The sequence below is a fragment of the Poecilia reticulata genome, linkage group LG13 (assembly GCF_000633615.1).
Source record: "Poecilia reticulata strain Guanapo linkage group LG13, Guppy_female_1.0+MT, whole genome shotgun sequence".
Classification (NCBI taxonomy): domain Eukaryota; kingdom Metazoa; phylum Chordata; class Actinopteri; order Cyprinodontiformes; family Poeciliidae; genus Poecilia; species Poecilia reticulata.
The window spans coordinates 30,959,794-30,976,303 of record NC_024343.1 but is presented as its reverse complement, the minus strand read 5'-3'; the positions used below and the strand labels follow the sequence as shown (position 1 = coordinate 30,976,303).

Genomic DNA, 16,510 nt, shown 5'->3' with positions numbered 1-16,510 from the left:
AAGACTTAAATTATTTTGCGGATTATTTGTTTAGCTTTCTGACCGTCATGCTAATCCGGGTGAGTGTTTGTAGCTGTGCGCTGCTTTACCTGCTATCTGATCTGATATGTCTTTTACTGCAGTGAGCCTCGATGTAGCCAAACTCCGTCAAGTATGGCATTGTTTTTACGTTGTGTTGATGCATTTTGACCTGCTTCAATTTTCCGCCGCAACACGCAAACGTCCCCATTCACTCAGTGCGTYATRGTTCCACATCGCTTAGGATTTGTTGCTGCGCGTTTGCGCAGAGTGAAGGAAAGAGACCAGCTGCACAGGCAGGCTGAGAAATGAGATGCAGGTGATCGGCAACAAGAGCCAATATTCGCCGATCACCGATCATACACTTTTTCACGAAAATCGGCCCGATTACGATCGATGACCGATCGATCGGCACACCTCTAAAAAATACTCAGTTTTTGCAGTGGGTGCAAAAGACTGTATACTGTATACTTTTAAACAACTTTTGAATTAAAAGTAGTTTTGTCCTCAATCTAAATGAGATGTAGACCAAATATACACCAGGTGTTGTCCTCAATCTAACCCAGATTGAGGACAACACTACCTGTCCTAAATCTATGTGGGATTGAGGATGACACTACACCTGCTGTCCTAAATCTAAATGCAACTTAGATTTAAGACGACTAAATTGCTAAAATTACAATATATCTTCAAAGGTTTCAGCTCCTATTTCTTGATGAAAAGTTACTTCTAAGTTATTTTTTTTCTTATTTCAAGTGAACTGAGAACTAAAAACTAAACCAAATATAATTGGTAACAATGAGTGTTACTGTCCAAACATTTAAGTCACCATCATGGATTAAATGTCGCACTGGGAGATTGTTTCACTTAAAAATGGGGAAATGTTGTCATTAGTTAAGCAATGTGCCATTGAAACTAGTCGTCTCTTTTAATCAGTAGTAAGGACTTAAAGAAAAGCTCCTGTTTCTTAATGAAAAGTTACTTAAAGTTAGTTTTCTCAAGACCAACTAGACCAAACTCCTTGGTAGGATTGTGTTTTTGCAGTGTACCAAAGTTTAAAGGTGAACCACCTGAAGCTGACTCCACCTTCAGTCCTCCAAGCTGTAAAAGGAATCCGTCTGTCCCTCTCCTTCTTCCTGGCTGAAACTCGTCCAGCGGCAGAGATCCGACATCGCCTTCGCCTGCAGACACAGAAGGCCTTGTGTCCCACCATGTACTCTGCGGGCCTGGAGATCCTGGGGATGATCCTGGCGGTGGCGGGCTGGCTGGGGGTGATGGTGGCGTGCGGCCTGCCCATGTGGCGCGTGGCGGCCTTCATCGGCCAGAACATCGTCATCTCCCAGGTGATCTGGGAGGGCCTGTGGATGAACTGCTCGGTGCAGAGCACGGGCCAGATGCACTGCCGCGTCCACGAGTCCATGCTGGGGCTTCCCACCGACCTGCAGGCCGCCCGGGCCTTGGTCATCGTCTCCATGGTGATGAGCATCGTGGGAATCGGCTTGGCGGTGGCCGGCGCCAAGTGCACCAACTGCAGCCGGGACGTGAGCAGCAAGCCGCGGCTGGTGGTGGCGTCCGGCGTGACGTTCGTGGCGGCCGGGCTGCTGATGCTGGTGGCCGTGTCGTGGACGGCCCACGCCATCGTGCTGGGCTTCTACGACCCCATGCTGGAGGAGACCGGGAAGCGGGAGTTCGGGAACGCTCTGTACTTTGGCTGGGCCGCGTCCTGCCTGCTCATCCTGGGGGGCGCTCTGCTCTGCTGCTCCTGTCCGTCTAAAGCTGCAGCAACTGCAGCTGCAGCAGCTGCAGCGCCGAGTGGCGGCGGCGGCGTCTCCGCAGCAACCAGGGTGGATTACTCAGCCGTCAAAAGCACTACGGTCAACGGATACACCAGGAAGGACTATGTCTGAGCGACTGACATGACTGAAAATGTTTGTGGATAGAAAAACAAAGACAGAGAACCTTACCAAGTATTATCCTCCAGTTTCTGATGCAAAACTAAACAAAAATTACTTATAAGGAACTTTTCAACAAAGTAGGAGCTAAAGCTTTGAAGATGATTTGAACTATTTTATAACTAAATTTATTCGTGAAATCTAATTTTGATTCAGACCAACGTTTATTGAAAAGTTTCCTAAAATATCAAGATTCTTAATTAAAATGTTCAAAACAAGAAAGAATTTTACAGTTTTACAGTTTTTTTGCAACCACTGCAAAAAAAATAAATAAATAACACAAAATAATTTTCCTCTAGTTTCTAGTCAGATATTTACTTACTAGTAACTTTACAGATAGATTTAGGAGCTCATTCTAAATCAATAGTTCCTTAGTACTAAGGAACACTTAAAACATTGGAAAAATGTTTTGTTATAAATAAAATATTATACCAGTGGAACTAGAACTTTTTCATCAATATTAAGGAATATTTACTTAAAACAAGCTCATCCATCTTGCTGAAAACTTATATGTTAGTTTTGTCTTACTTCATATGCGCTAAAACTAAAAATACTTGGTAAAATTTTATGTTTTGACGTAGATTCTGTTCCTTTAAACTTTTTGTTTCTGAGATTTTAGCTTTCATTTAAGACTAATTTGTTATTAAAATGACTATTTACTTCAAAACTTTGGGTATTTTATGCAAATTACTTCAGTACACTGTAAAAACACTAAACTTTACCAAATAATTTTGTCTAGTTCATATTTACACTTGAAATAAGACAGAAGTAACTTACAGGTAACTTTTCAGTAGGATATAGGATCTTGTTTTAAATCAATAATTCTTAAGAGGAAAACACAACATGGGGAAAAAATGTCTTGATATGAGTGAAATAATGTTCCAGTGGAACTAATCAATATTTTTTAATCAATAATGAATTATTATTGACTTAAAATCTTGCTGTAAGGTTACTTCAAAGATAAGTTTTGTCTTTTCAAACCACAGAGTTCCTTTAAAACAAGGATGTTTAGAGTTATCTTTGATTGGTAATAAGTGAATCATTGATCAATATATTTGATGTGCATTTGATTGATGAGTTGTATATTTGGCCAAATGTACTAACTGCTTCATAATTGATGTTTTTATGATGTGAAGCACTTTGAACTGCCTTGTGACTGAGATGTGTTACATTGACTTTATTTAATTAAAAGTGAACTCAGATATTCCACCAGAATTAGACCAAAAATACTTGGTCAGATTTTGTTTTTGTACATTTTTCATGTAGATTTTGTACCTAAAAAAGGGAAAAAGTTCCTGTAAAATGTTTCAATCTGAGATTTTAGCTTTTCATTAAAACTAATTAGTTATTAAAATGAACAACTTTTGGTCTTTCTTCAGCACACTGTAAAAACATAAAGTCTTACCAAGTATTTTTGTCTAGTCTCTATAGTAAATATCTCACAGCACAGTTGAAATAAGACAAAACTACCTCACAATTAAAATTTCAGTAAGATATAGAGTTTGTTTTAGGTAAATTATTTCTTAATAATGATGAAAAAGTTCTAGTTTTACTGGGAAATTATTTCGCTTATGATATGGAGGAAGTGTTTTTGTTATAAGTGAAATAATCTTCTAGAGGAACTAGAAATTTTTCATCAATATCAAGGAAATATTTACTTAAACCAAGCTCCGGTGTCTTGCTAAAAAGTTACTCGTTAGTACACTTGAATTAAGACAAAACTAAGATATTCTCACTAGAAACTAGACCAACAAACATGTCGCTGTAGAATGCCTTTTTGTACATTTTGTATGAAGATTTTGCTCCTAAAAATGGAAAACAAAGTTTTAATTCTGTGCTTTCAGCTTTTCTTTAAATAAATAGTTTCATTACTTGGGTATGCAGAAGCTTGGACACATGCCAGGCCCGTCGGTCAGCAGCGTCTGACCAATAAGAGCGGTTCTGGTGCGAGCCAAAATGAGGAGTTTTATTTCAGCATAAGTGCAGGTAAGGAACAATGGGGGGGTTTGTTTCCGAGGAGCGCCTTCTGCTCTCCGTCCGTTGTGACCTGTCCTCCATTTGCAAGGCGAAACTGACTAAGAGATAAAGGTCTCCATCTGTTCGGAGGGGGGATGAAATTTGGGACTGTAACCGAGTCCGAACTGAGACACAAAGAGTCTATTGATCAGCCGTTTGACATTGTTTACCTCATCCTTCTTAAGGTGCCGTACAACACAGGCAAAATGTATCCAGAACTCACAGAAACGTCAACATAAAAATAAAGGAAAGTGCTTTAAAAAAAAAACTTTTATATGCTGAGATATTGAGATAAAACAGAAGCAAAAAGCTTCTTTTCAGATTTAATTGCACCATTTTTGCTTCCTGGAAGTCACACAAATGAAGCCAAAAAATACACTGCAAAAACACAAAGTATCACCAAGTACTTTTGTCTCGTTTCTAGTGCCAAATAACCAGCTTAGTACACTGTAACTCCTTAATATTGATGAAAAAGCTTTTTGAGTGCCACTGGTAATCTTCTACAATGCCGTTACCTAGCAACCCCAGCCCAGCCTGTTACCTAGCAACCCAGTTATAGTTCTACTGGCACTGAAAACATGGGAAAAAATGTCTTATGAGTGAAATAGCCTGCTAGTAGAAATAGTACTTTTTTTAAAATCAATATCAAGGAATTATTGACTCAAAATAAGCGCCTATAACCTGAAAAGTTACATCTGAGTTAGTTTTGCCTTATTTCCAGTGTACAAAGATATTTTCACTAGAAACTAGATTAAAAAAATACTTGGTAAGACTTTGTGTTTTTGCTGTGTGTTTAGAGTGACTACAAAAACACACAGCGGTGGAAAGCTAAGTTTTTCTTTCTTTTTTTTTAGCTCGCTCATCTGAATGTGGTAGAAACTTCCATTCAGTGACCACAGACGATATTTAACTTTCCTGTGTAGACATATTTTCATGATAAACTGAAAAAAAAAATTCTGCTAGAGGTTGTGCCAAACCCACAAAGTAAATAGACTCTCTTACATTTAAGAGGAAGCTTATCTACAAAGTCAGTCGCGAAAACATTTATGTGAGTAAAATATGAGAGCAGAACCATGAGACTTACTGAACTCATTTAGGAAAGTGAGGAGTCCTCAAGTAGCAGTAATGAAGGATATCATGAGGATTTAAATGGACGTTTAGACAGATACTTTAACACAATGGCTCAAGCTTAGCTGTAGAGCTACAATCCCTTTGCTCCTGAGGTTACCACCATTTATGGTCCTGGAAAAATCTCCATTTTGTTTTTTTTCTTCTGGTTTTCATTCACTATGACAAAGGACACTTTACAAAATGGATTTTGTGGGGTGGCATATAATGCAGTGTGATTGTAAACAGAAGCTTGGTAATAAATCTCTGATTTAAAGGCAGGTTATTTGGTTAAAAATTATGATTCATCATTTATTTTAGTAGTTTTTCCCATTTCTGCTCAGTTTGATCCACATTCTACTTCCTTAGTGCACAGTTCTATAAATTAAACAAGCAAAAGAAAACTCACTTATTAGCACATCGGTTATATAATCTTTTCCAAAGTATTCATTCAACTTCTCTCATCAGCTTATTAAAACAGGGCAATTGTTAGTAACGAATTAAAAGTAGTACATAATTTAATCAATTTCTTTAATAAAACATATATTAAACATCTGCTTACAAAAGCAAATCTGCATAAGTCTACTATTAATGGACCTTACCAGGCTCCGCCCAGAAACGCCCCTCGAAAGTCCCACGTGGCTGCATGTCTCACAAACAGAGCCTCGCAGGGCTTAGTTTCTATGTGTCAACATGGCGTCTTTCATTTCGACTGACTCTCTGCAGAGTATTTCTGAGTCGATTAGTGTAGCATTTCTGCCAGATTTTCACAAAATACCAGCCACGACAATGGAATCAACAAGTTCATGTCATCTTTTTTGGATGACATCAAGGTGTTTTAGCCACACGATGCCTCTAACATTGTGCGCGTCACAGCGAAAAGCTACCGGTCGATGAGAAAAACAGCAGATTCTCACACCCTCAGCATAAATATAGCTGTGGACAAGATCACTGGTGGCTATTGTCCTTGCAAGGCTGGGTAAGTCGGGCATTCATGGTTTTGAGGGTTACTTTTGAATCAATAATTCCTGTTGTTGGCAAATGTTTGGCAAATAGCCCGTGGTAGCCTGACTCCAGAAACCACCCCAGTTAACGGCAGCTCTTTCTCTGTTAATAACGTGCACTTGTTACAGTCTAGATAACTTTAGAGACTCAGCACGAGTCCGAAGGTCATTATTTCTTATAACTAAAGAAACGTCTGAAGCCCCCCAATTCACTAGGATCATGAACATTGATTTTATATTAACCAGAAGAATTATTATTCCAATGACTTAATTAATTTAACTGTCCACAGCATCAATTAGACTTTAATATTTTCGCAGAAAATATCTGTGACTTACACAATTATCTACTTCTGCATCTTGGTTGTGCATGCTCTAGCTGCTTGCACAATCTTGCAACCTTTTTCTTGACGTTCTTGACCTACTGTACAGTGAATTCTGGTCTGAAATTATCACAGTAGCTGCAAACAAGAGTGTAGAGTCGATATCTATTAAAAGACTGTCGAGTTGAAAGTCTAAATATCTGCAAAAACACTCGTTCTTAATAAATCTGCCACGTTTTTTCAGCGCAGTTCATCTTTTTTTCTCTTTTTTTCCTAGCCACGTTTTTCTCTCTTTTTCCTCTACTTTTCTATCCCTTCCTGATCCTCAGCCAACCACGGACCAGTAAAGGTGCTTTGCTCTACACAACTTCCTCTTACAAACAAAAGTCCTTCAAAATAAAATATGTTGAAGATTACTTTTTTATAAAACAGTTTTAACTAAATTTTTCCAAATTATTTTAACTTATTATACCATAATACTTCAAGTACCTGTAAGTACAGCTTTTTGTTAACACTTATTTATAACAATTTTAACATATTTAAGCAGACATATTTAATACATTTTAAATTTTTACACTTTCCATGAACTTAACTCAATACAAAATACCTTTATTTTGAACTGGGTTACATTAATGTATGTCAGATACGGTACACATTTCATATTGATCTGTTCAGCTAACGTAAGACTGTAACAGACAGGTTTCAAGGTGTAGAAGTTGTATCGGTACCGCCATTATGCTGTACTTGGCTAAAAGGTTTTCATAATGGATGTGTTTATTATTGACTTTATTTTTKTCATTCACTAAACACAAAGAAAGCAAAGCAATAATACTTACACCAGCAGACACTTTGTTCTTATTGATCCTACAACGGTTGAGCTGCAAATGCGGTCGTGCACCAGCTTTGATCCAAGYAAGGCTTTCCGTTTCAGATTTTGGAAATCTGTGAATTTTAGTTCCACAAATACGATCAGGATACCTGACATCGCCTGTACAGGTACCCCACTGACGGTGGAGAACCATTCTTTTTAGAGACCTGACACAAAAACTTTCTGCCGGTCTGCTAGTCCACAATGTACATTATTAGCATGTGTTTACTACTGTAGCTTGAGTTTGTGAGATGGTAAGGCACGTGGTAGCTGCGCTGTGACGTGAAATGGGCATTAGCCAATGAAACGCGGCCCCTGTGGTAAGGTCCATCCCCTTCCGCATTTGTCATGCCAACAGTTGCATTTAGCTAATTCTGAATTAGCTCAGTGCTAATTCAGCTTATTTGCAATTAGCTAAATTCAACTCAACTTAGTTATTGGTTATTATAATCAGCAAATATAAAACTTTAAAATGTTACTCACTTAGTTAGGTGTACACAAATACAGCTGCGTGGATAGAATAAACCACGAATTCCCGAACTTTCCAATGCCACGGCCCCCGAACAACATTAGCTTCTGGCCAATACAACAAAACGGGTGAAGAAACATCGACTTTTAGAATGATAATGTCTCACTTTTATTCACTAGTTAGTAATTATTAGTCGTTTAGCATAAATGTCGTCTCTTACCTTCTGATTTTTGTAGCCTTCCATAGCAGGGCTTCTGACGGTTCCTTTTGTCCTTTTCTTGACAGAAACATTTCGTTTCGCGCTAGCTGTGCTAGCTTGAGGAACTAGCATTGATTTGACGGCCACTCAGAATGAAGAGCATAGCAAATAACATTTCAAGAAGTTATAATAATCTACGTCATTTTAATAATGACTAAAAAAGATTAGGCTTTATGATGAAAAAAAGTTGTTTTTGTCTGTGGCTCTGTGGGTCGAGTAGTCATCTTGAGATCGGAAGGTTGTAGGTTCGAGTCCAGTTTCCTCCTGCCACGTGTCAATGTGCGCCTCTGGCACTTGAACCCAAACTGCGTATCGGGGTAGAAATGTGTGTTCGTTTGTGAATGGGTGAAGGCGACTCTCACGTAAAGCGCTTTGAGTAGTCAAAATGATTGGAAAAGCGCTAGAAGTTCAGTCCATTTAACATTTTAATTAAAAAATTGGTTGGTTTCAACGTTTTTATTTTTAGCATTTTTTCCCATCTCCCTTTCAGTTTTCTACATTAGATTTCTGCCCTGTACGGCCTCTCTGGAAAGTCCCTTAACATTTTGGACTTTGGTTCTGTTATTTCCTTGTATTGACTTTTTATTTTCCCTTATCCCAGTTTATTTACTGCAAAAACACAAAATCTTGCCAAGTATTTTTGGTCTACTTTCTAGTGGAAATATCTTAGTACACTTTAAGCAAGACAAAACTAACTTACAATTAACCTTTCAGCAAGATATAGGAGAGTGTTTTAAGTAAATAGCTACTTAATGTTAACTTTAAAAAGTACTAGTTCCATTGGCAGATTATTTAATTCAGAACAAGACAGTTTTCCCTTGTTATAAGTGAAATAATCTACATTTTTCATCAATATTAAAGAATTGTTGACTTAAAACAAGTTCCCATCTTGCTGAAAAGTTAATTGTAGGTTAGTTTTGTCTATATTTTAAGTGTAATGAGAAACTAGACCAAAAATACTGTGCAATATTTTGTTTATGCAGTATTATTTCTCATTTTAGTTTTAGATTTGTTCTTTTGCATCCATCTTCCTGTTTGAGTTTATTTCTTCTGTTAGTTGAAGTTGTTCCTTCTTGTTGAGTATTAGATGTATTTGTTAGATTTAGTATTTATTTCAGTTATTAATGTTTAGGCTCCATCTTTGTTCCGTCTCACTCATTTACTCCCCTTCAGCTGCTCGTCATTTTCTTATCCGTCTAACTCACTTCCTTCCTTTTGACTGAAACTTGTGGAGCATTTTTGAAACTAGCAGACTCAAAAGTTTCACCTGTGAAGGGGAAAGTGATAAGACCATCCCCCAACTATGTGCACACACAGAGTTTCATCAGCCTCCGCCACATCGGCTCATTCTCTATTTGCAATTCTTGTCCTTGGAATCCTCCAGACCCACGTCGGTGTGAAGTTATGGGACTTGTATTTATTTAGCTTTTTGACATTTTGCAGGTTTCGAATGCGTCGCCAGTGTAGTTTAATCACAGAATGTTTACCAGACTTCTGTCTTGGTGTGTAGTTTTTAAGTTATTTTATATTTTGAGTTGTTTTTCGTTGTGATTTGATTGCTTGTCATTGTTAGTTGCTCATTGCAATTTGCGATGTTGTTCTTTGCTGCTGTGACATGAATTTCCCCATGGTGGGATCAATAAAGTGGGTCTATATGTCTGGGTCTCTACTGCTTCTAAAAAAATACCCAGATGTTTTTGGCAATAAGTTCATCTTTTTTTTGAGTTTCTAAAATAAGTCATTTCAAAAACCTTCTGAATATTATGGGAAAAATCAGCAGGCACTGCCTGTTACCTAGCAACCCCACAAACTCAGTCCGTTACCTAGCAACCCAAGCGGAGCTCATTTGATTAACTGGTTTTACTGCCATACACTGCAAAAACAAAATCTTACCAAGTAAAAATACTTGTTTTTAGTGCAAACGTCTTAATACACTTGAATAAGACAAAACTAATTACAAGTAAGTTTGAAGCTTGATACAGGAGCTTGTTTTAAGTCAATAATCCCTTAATACTAATGAAAAAGTACTATTTCTATGGGCAGATTTTTCACGTAACATTTGAAAAATACATAAAATGTGTATTTTTTTAAAATCAATATTACAGCATTGTTGAATTGAAACAAGCTCCTGTATTCTTCAGAAAGCTACTTGTAAATAGTTTTGTCTTTGTTCAAGTGCACTAAAATATTTGCACAGAAATAGACCAAACACATTTGGTAAGATTTTGTGTTTTTGGAGTGTATGCCCTGTACAATGGCTGCTGGAAAAGACAAGTGTTTTGTTGTTGACTTACAATCCAGAAACCACTTGATGCATTATTGTTGGTTGTGCAGAAATGTTAAGAAGCAATAAGATTTTCTGTAACGTTTAAGTTCTAGAATGTGTGCATGTGATCCTTTTGTCTGTGAAATGTTTGTTACCTTTTGGGTGTGTCCTGTTGGCGGCCATCTTGGAACCTACTAAGGAGGAGGCCCGCCTCAAACCCAGCTCTTATATAGAAGGAGCCATGTGTGCCTGGAGTTTGATTGGCTGGGAGGTTAATTGAGAAGGTGGGGACAACAGTATATGAAGAGACTGCTGGCTGAGCCTTGAGGAGAGAGAAACTGAAAGCTGAGACTGAGGCAGAGAGACTGAAAGCTAGGAAACTGATGGAAAAGATGCCATTTTGTCTTGTCTGTGAACTGTGCTGTGCTGAAGGAGGCCTAATAAACCACCTTTGTTTATGCTACAGCCAGATTTTCTGAGTTTTCCTTCCACACCACACCTCTCAGTGTAACAAGGAGGTTCCACCAATGCTTTTCAAAGATGTATGGTTGTATAATTACGCATCTGTTTGCAGCCATTTTCAAATGCATGTGTAAACATTGAGTTAGGGTCGTGGCCAGGAGCAATATATTCTAAATTAAAGTCACAGAGACCCTAAAACAGCTCAACGTAGTCTGAACTGAGCAGACTAAAATCGCATCATCGTTTCAGAATGAGATAATGAGAATGTTTTGTTTTACTCAAAGGCCTGACCTGACCTGTTCTAGGAAGCTTATCAGGTCACCTTTAGATGACTGAATGTGCTTCTCAGTTGCAGCAGAGGCTTTTAGTTTGCTGCCTACTTTCAGTCATTCCTTCTCTGTTAGGTTATAACCACTCTCCACCTGTTTACGCCCCTCACCCAACAGGTGGGAGAGCTACCGGTGCTGTGGGAGTTGAATGATTAAACTGGAGCTGTTTACATTCCAAGGCCGAGCTTTCCACTGTTCAAACGGGAGAGAATTTGAATTCTCCAATAATCAAGAGGTTCCGCCTTCGATTCCTCCCTCAAAGCTGCTTATCTGGAAGTTCAACCTGCTGGACGCTCACTCGATCCGTCGGTGGGTGCTGATCGTGGAGGGGATTTCTTCAGACATGCCGTCAGCGGGATTCGAGATACTAGGCGTGACTCTGGCTCTGCTGGGATGGATCTCCGCCATCGTTTCCTGCGCTCTGCCCATGTGGAGAGTGTCGGCGTTCATCGGGGTGAACATCGTGACGGCGCAGACCATCTGGGAGGGCATCTGGATGAGCTGCGTGGTCCAGAGCACTGGACAGATGCAGTGCAAGGTCTACGACTCCATGCTGGCTCTGAGCGCCGACCTTCAGGCCGCCCGCGCCCTCACCATCATCTCCATTGTGTTGGGGGTTCTGGGATTCCTGATGTCCGTCATGGGGGCAAAGTGCACCAACTGCGTGGACGAAGAGGCGGCTAAAGCGCGGGTGATGATCGCCTCCGGAGGGGCTTTCGTTCTGGCCTCCCTCACCCAGATAATCCCCGTGTCCTGGTCCGCTCACACCATCATCATGGAGTTCTACAGTCTGGCCATACCAGAGGCCCAGAAGAGGGAGATCGGCGCTGCTCTGTATCTGGGTTGGGCCGCCGCCGCCTTCCTGCTCATCGGAGGCGGCATCCTGTCCGCCAGCTGCCCTCGGGGGCCGGAGAAAAGGTACAGAACGCCGTACTCCCAAACCAGATCGGTGGTACCGAGCGGCTATGACAGGAGAGACTACGTCTGAAGCGACATCTGCTCCGCTCTCACGCGCCGACCAACATCTGCCAACTCACCAAAGACTCCGGAAGCAGAACCAAAAAGGACAAAAACATCTAAAAACTGAAAACACACCAAATCTTACCAAGTATTTTTGTCTAGTTTCTAGTGCAAATATCTAAAAATACTTGAAATAAGACAAAACTTACTTACAAGTAACTTTTCACCAAGATATAAGACCTTGGTTTAAGTAAATAATTCCTTAATATTGGTTTTAAAAAGTTTTAATTCCACTGGCAGATTATTTAAATTACAACATGGGGATATAAGTGAAATAATCTGCCAGTGGAAGTAGAGCTTTTCATCAAGATTAAGGGATTATTGGCTTAAATCAAATAACTTTTATGTTACTTTTGCCTCATTTCAAGTGTACTAGGAAATTTCCACTAGAAATTAAGCTAAAAATATTTGGGTATATTTTGTATTTTTGCTGTTCAAACTTTTGTTTTTCACTTCTCACACTGGGTCAAGTAGTTTTTAACCACTAAATGTATTTTTATTTGCTAAGAAAAACCATAAAAATGAAACTTTCTCTCTGTTCAGTAAAAGTCCTGCACCATAGTTTCTTTCTTACTTTTCTGTGTTCTGTGTTACACTGGAAGCACTGAGTAAATAGTTTCATTAAAGTTTCTTTTAAAGTAGTTTAGAACGTTTGTTAATGTTTTGCATCCAAAAGAAAACAAAAAAAATGTTTTAAATTTTAATGAGCTCATCTGGAATATGTGCATTTTTAAATGTTGTTGGCTTAATAAAGTGTTGTTAGAGAATAATCCTAAATATTTGTAATGTTTTAGGGAGTTGACTGATGTTTTTAATTTGGTTTGTATTTCAGTAGAAATACTTTACATGTTGCACTTGTTGCCCATTTTATATGTAAAACATGCATTTTTGAGCCCAAATCAATCCTTTATGGTGGCTCTACTTATTTTACATTTAAAATCGATTGTAGAAATGTGTAATTTTACTTAACACAATTATAAACAATAAAGAATTTTGAACAAATAATTGTTGCATAAATGTATTAATGATCCAGTTTGATCAGGAGATGCTGATTGGAAAACCACCAAACCAACTGAGCTTGTCATAAGATGCTAAATGCTAAAGCTAAAAACTAACTGAGCAGCAGAGACTATTTAAATATATGTTATATTTTTATTGTACTAAAGGTGTAAGATGCCAAACCCTTTAAACAACAACATTATTCTAGAGTTAAATAATTTAAATGAAAGGTTTTAGTTTTGTCAAGTCGTCCTCTGGAACTGTAATTTTAAGTTTAAGGATTTAAATTACAAGCTGAAATGTTGGTGGCTTTGCAGCAAAAAGGTCTGCACTGCAAAACCTCAAAATCTTACCAAGTAATTTTGGTTTAAAACTTAAACATCTTAGTACATTTGAAATAAAACTAAACTAAAAACTCTTAGTTTCATTGGCAGATTATTTCATTTATAACAGGGAAAAAAATGTATTTTTATAAGTAAAATAATCTACCAGTGGAACTAGAACTTTTTCCAGTTAAAAATCAGAGTAAAATAACTTTATTTTGCATTATTTTGACGCCGCTGCTTTGAAAAGATAAAAGGAGAAGTGGATTTATTCCTGCAAGCCCAGACCCACAGTGTGGCATGTCCACCTTCCTGATCCATGAGTTGACTTTGTGATAACTGGTCAGGAGGCAGCCATCTTGTTTGGTTTCAGTCAGCAGAGGGAGGCTGGGAACGGCGGCATTCCTCTGGAAACTGTCCAGACTCCAGAGACGCTCTGGAGACAGACAGACTCATCAAAATCCACCGCTAACTTCACTTCAGCTGCAGGAATCTGATGCTTTCTTTACTGAAGTGAATTAAAAAACTATTCATAGTTTTCAATATTAAAACAGAAAACTTTCACTTTCTTTTTTTACGGTTTTATGTACTAGACTTTAATAAAATAGAAAGATTGAAACCTTACATAGCAACAACAAAGAACAACAATTTGTAAGTATCTCAATTCTGACTCATGTCTTGACTTTGACTAGACCATTCTAACTGATGAATCATTACATTGAATCCCTGGAGGCCACACTGCAAAGACAGAAAATCACATTATGTATTTTTGGTCTAGTTTCCAGCACAAATATCTTAGTACAATAGTTGTTGTTTTTTTTTTAAAAAAAAGGAAAAAAAACTTACAAGCAACTTTTCAGCAAAATGTATGAGGGTTCTACGTCAACAATTCCTTAATATAGCTTTAAAAAGTACTAGATTCACTCTAAAATTATTTCACTCTTAACAGTTTCCCCCCATTTTTATTGAAGTAAAAATCTGCCAGAAATTTTTCATTAATATTAAGGAATTACTAACTTAAAACAAGTTCCTTTTTTGTGCTGAAAAGTCACTTACAAGTCAGATTTGTTTTATTTCAAGTGTACTAGAGTACTAAAACCAAACCAACAATATAAGACTTTGTGTTTTTGCAGTGTACCAAAGTAATTTGTAGCAAGAAAGATGAAAAGTTTGAAGTGAGCAACCATTTTATTAACAAATTAGTCTGAAATAGAACCTAAGATCTCAGACTTGAGCACTTTATAGGAACCTTTTTCTATTTCTGTGAACAAAATCTACATGGAAAATGTCTTTGGGTACCAAAAGACGTGTTTCACCGCAAAAATACAAAATCTCACCAAGTATTTCTAGTTTAGTTTCTAGTACAAATGTCTTAGTACACTTGAAATACAACAAACCTAACTTACCAGTAAGTTTTCAGCAAGATATAGTAGCTTGTTTCAAGTAAATAAATCCTTAATATTGATTTTTTTAAAAGTTCTACTTCCACCACTAGAATGTTCCACTGCGCGTTGCCTAGCAACCCCTGCCCGTTACCTAGCAACTCAGTTCTAGTTCCACCGGCAGATTATTTCACTCATAACATGGGAAAAATGTTTTGTTATAAGTAAAATAATCTGCCGGTGGAACTTGTACTTTTTCTAAAAAAGCGTTTTTGAATTTGAATTATTATCGCTGTTGCTGAAAAGTTCCTTATTTCACTTGTGCTACAATATTTCCACTACAAACTGACCAAAAATACTTGGTAAGACTTTGTGTTTTTCATTTCAAAAACATTTTTAGTCTGGTTTCTAGTGCAAATATCTAACTTACCAATATGTTTTCAGGAAGACATAGGAGCTTGTTCTAAATCAATAGAAAGTTCTAGTTCCACTGGCAGATTATTTCACTTTTAAGTAAAAGAATCTGCCAGTGGAACTACAACTTTTTCATCAGTATTAAGTAGTTATTGGCTTAGAAAAAGCTCCTATTTTGCTGAAAAGCCACTTCTAAATCAGCTTTGTTTTATTTTAAGTGTATGAAGATATTTGAACTAAAACTAGGCCAAAAACTGTTGGTGAGACGTTGTGTTTTTGCAGTGTACGGCCTTTGGGCTGTGAAGAGCCTCTTTGTGGCCGGGCCCTTTGTGGTGCTGGCCCTGTAAGCCGATAGCAGAGAGTCCTGAGAGTCCCCAGGTCCTTCCTCTCCTCCCAGTGATGTCACCTCCATCCCAGACTCCTCCCCTGCTCCAACCCACTGGTATAAAACGGATACTTTACCAGTCCAGGCAACAGATCATCACTAACTGGGCGACATCAGCAGCCAGTATGTCTATAGGACTGGAGCTGATTGGCATCTCCCTGTGCATCCTGGGATGGATCATCGCCATCGTGGCGTGCGCCCTGCCCATGTGGCGAGTGACGGCGTTCATCGGCAGCAACATCGTGACGGCGCAGATCATCTGGGAGGGCCTGTGGATGAGCTGCGTGGTGCAGAGCACCGGCCAGATGCAGTGTAAGGTGTACGACTCCATGCTGGCGCTGTCGCCGGACCTCCAGGCGGCCCGCGCGCTCACCGTCATCTCCATCCTGCTGGCCATCCTGGCCGTGCTGGTGGCCATCGCCGGGGCAAAGTGCACCAACTGCATCGAGGACGAGGCCTCCAAGGCCAAGGTGATCATCGTATCTGGGGTGCTATTCATCGTTTCTGGCGCCATGCAGCTCATCCCCGTTTCCTGGTCGGCCCACACCATCATCAGGGACTTCTACAACCCGCTGCTGACCGACGCCCAGCGGCGGGAGCTGGGGGCGGCGCTGTACGTCGGCTGGGGCGCCGCCGCGCTCCTGGTGCTCGGAGGAGGACTCCTTTGCTGCTCCTGTCCGCCTCGGGAGACGCGGTACAACAGCTCCAGGATGGCGTACTCAGCCCGGTCCGCGGGCGGCCCGGTTTTAGAGAGGAAGGACTACGTATGAGTGGAGGTCAAACACGGCCGGATCCCACAGGAACACTTGAGTCTGGAGGGGAAGGGACTTGAAGAAAACAAGAGTTTCACTGCAAAAACTAAACTTTACCAAGAGTTTTTTTCTGCAAATATCCTCCTGAAAAAAGACAAAACTAAC

General features: G+C 39.2%; 4 protein-coding genes across 7 annotated transcripts in view; 3 read left to right on the top strand and 1 right to left on the bottom strand.

Moving 5' to 3' along the window:
• The window catches only part of cldnj (claudin j), a 43,881-nt gene extending 35,444 nt beyond the window's left edge, over window positions 1-8,437 (bottom strand). Inside the window, exons 1-2 of one of the 4 annotated variants that reach the window (XR_535298.1) lie at window positions 7,975-8,433; window positions 7,769-7,861 (exon numbers count right to left, since the gene is read on the bottom strand). The gene's annotated coding sequence lies outside the window, so the exon portion shown is untranslated. Of the gene's footprint in view, window positions 1-1,088; window positions 1,154-6,433; window positions 6,861-7,768; window positions 7,862-7,974 lie in introns of those variants that run through there. The other 3 variants (XM_008426546.2, XM_008426549.2, XM_008426548.2) reach the window with 3 other exon arrangements.
• On the top strand, window positions 1,148-2,237 carry LOC103475133 (claudin-4). Its single transcript, XM_008426550.2, has one exon. It carries the CDS (start codon window positions 1,230-1,232, stop codon window positions 1,923-1,925), a length of 696 nt encoding a protein of 231 aa, XP_008424772.1. The 5' UTR covers window positions 1,148-1,229; the 3' UTR covers window positions 1,926-2,237.
• Window positions 8,438-11,199: 2,762 nt separating the features above from the next.
• On the top strand, window positions 11,200-12,203 carry LOC103475126 (claudin-4-like). Its single transcript, XM_008426540.2, has one exon. It carries the CDS (start codon window positions 11,219-11,221, stop codon window positions 12,056-12,058), a length of 840 nt encoding a protein of 279 aa, XP_008424762.1. The 5' UTR covers window positions 11,200-11,218; the 3' UTR covers window positions 12,059-12,203.
• Window positions 12,204-15,034: 2,831 nt separating this feature from the next.
• Window positions 15,035-16,510, top strand: LOC103475125 (claudin-3-like). Its single transcript, XM_008426538.2, has one exon. The coding sequence runs from the start codon at window positions 15,608-15,610 to the stop codon at window positions 16,361-16,363; it is 756 nt and encodes a 251-aa protein (XP_008424760.1). The 5' UTR covers window positions 15,035-15,607; the 3' UTR covers window positions 16,364-16,510.

Excerpts from the sequence above, each read along its gene's own strand:
- LOC103475133 (XM_008426550.2), top strand. The coding sequence starts at position 1,230 with ATGTACTCTGCGGGCCTGGAGATCCTGGGGATGATCCTGGCGGTGGCG.
- LOC103475126 (XM_008426540.2), top strand. The coding sequence starts at position 11,219 with ATGATTAAACTGGAGCTGTTTACATTCCAAGGCCGAGCTTTCCACTGT.
- LOC103475125 (XM_008426538.2), top strand. The coding sequence starts at position 15,608 with ATGTCACCTCCATCCCAGACTCCTCCCCTGCTCCAACCCACTGGTATA.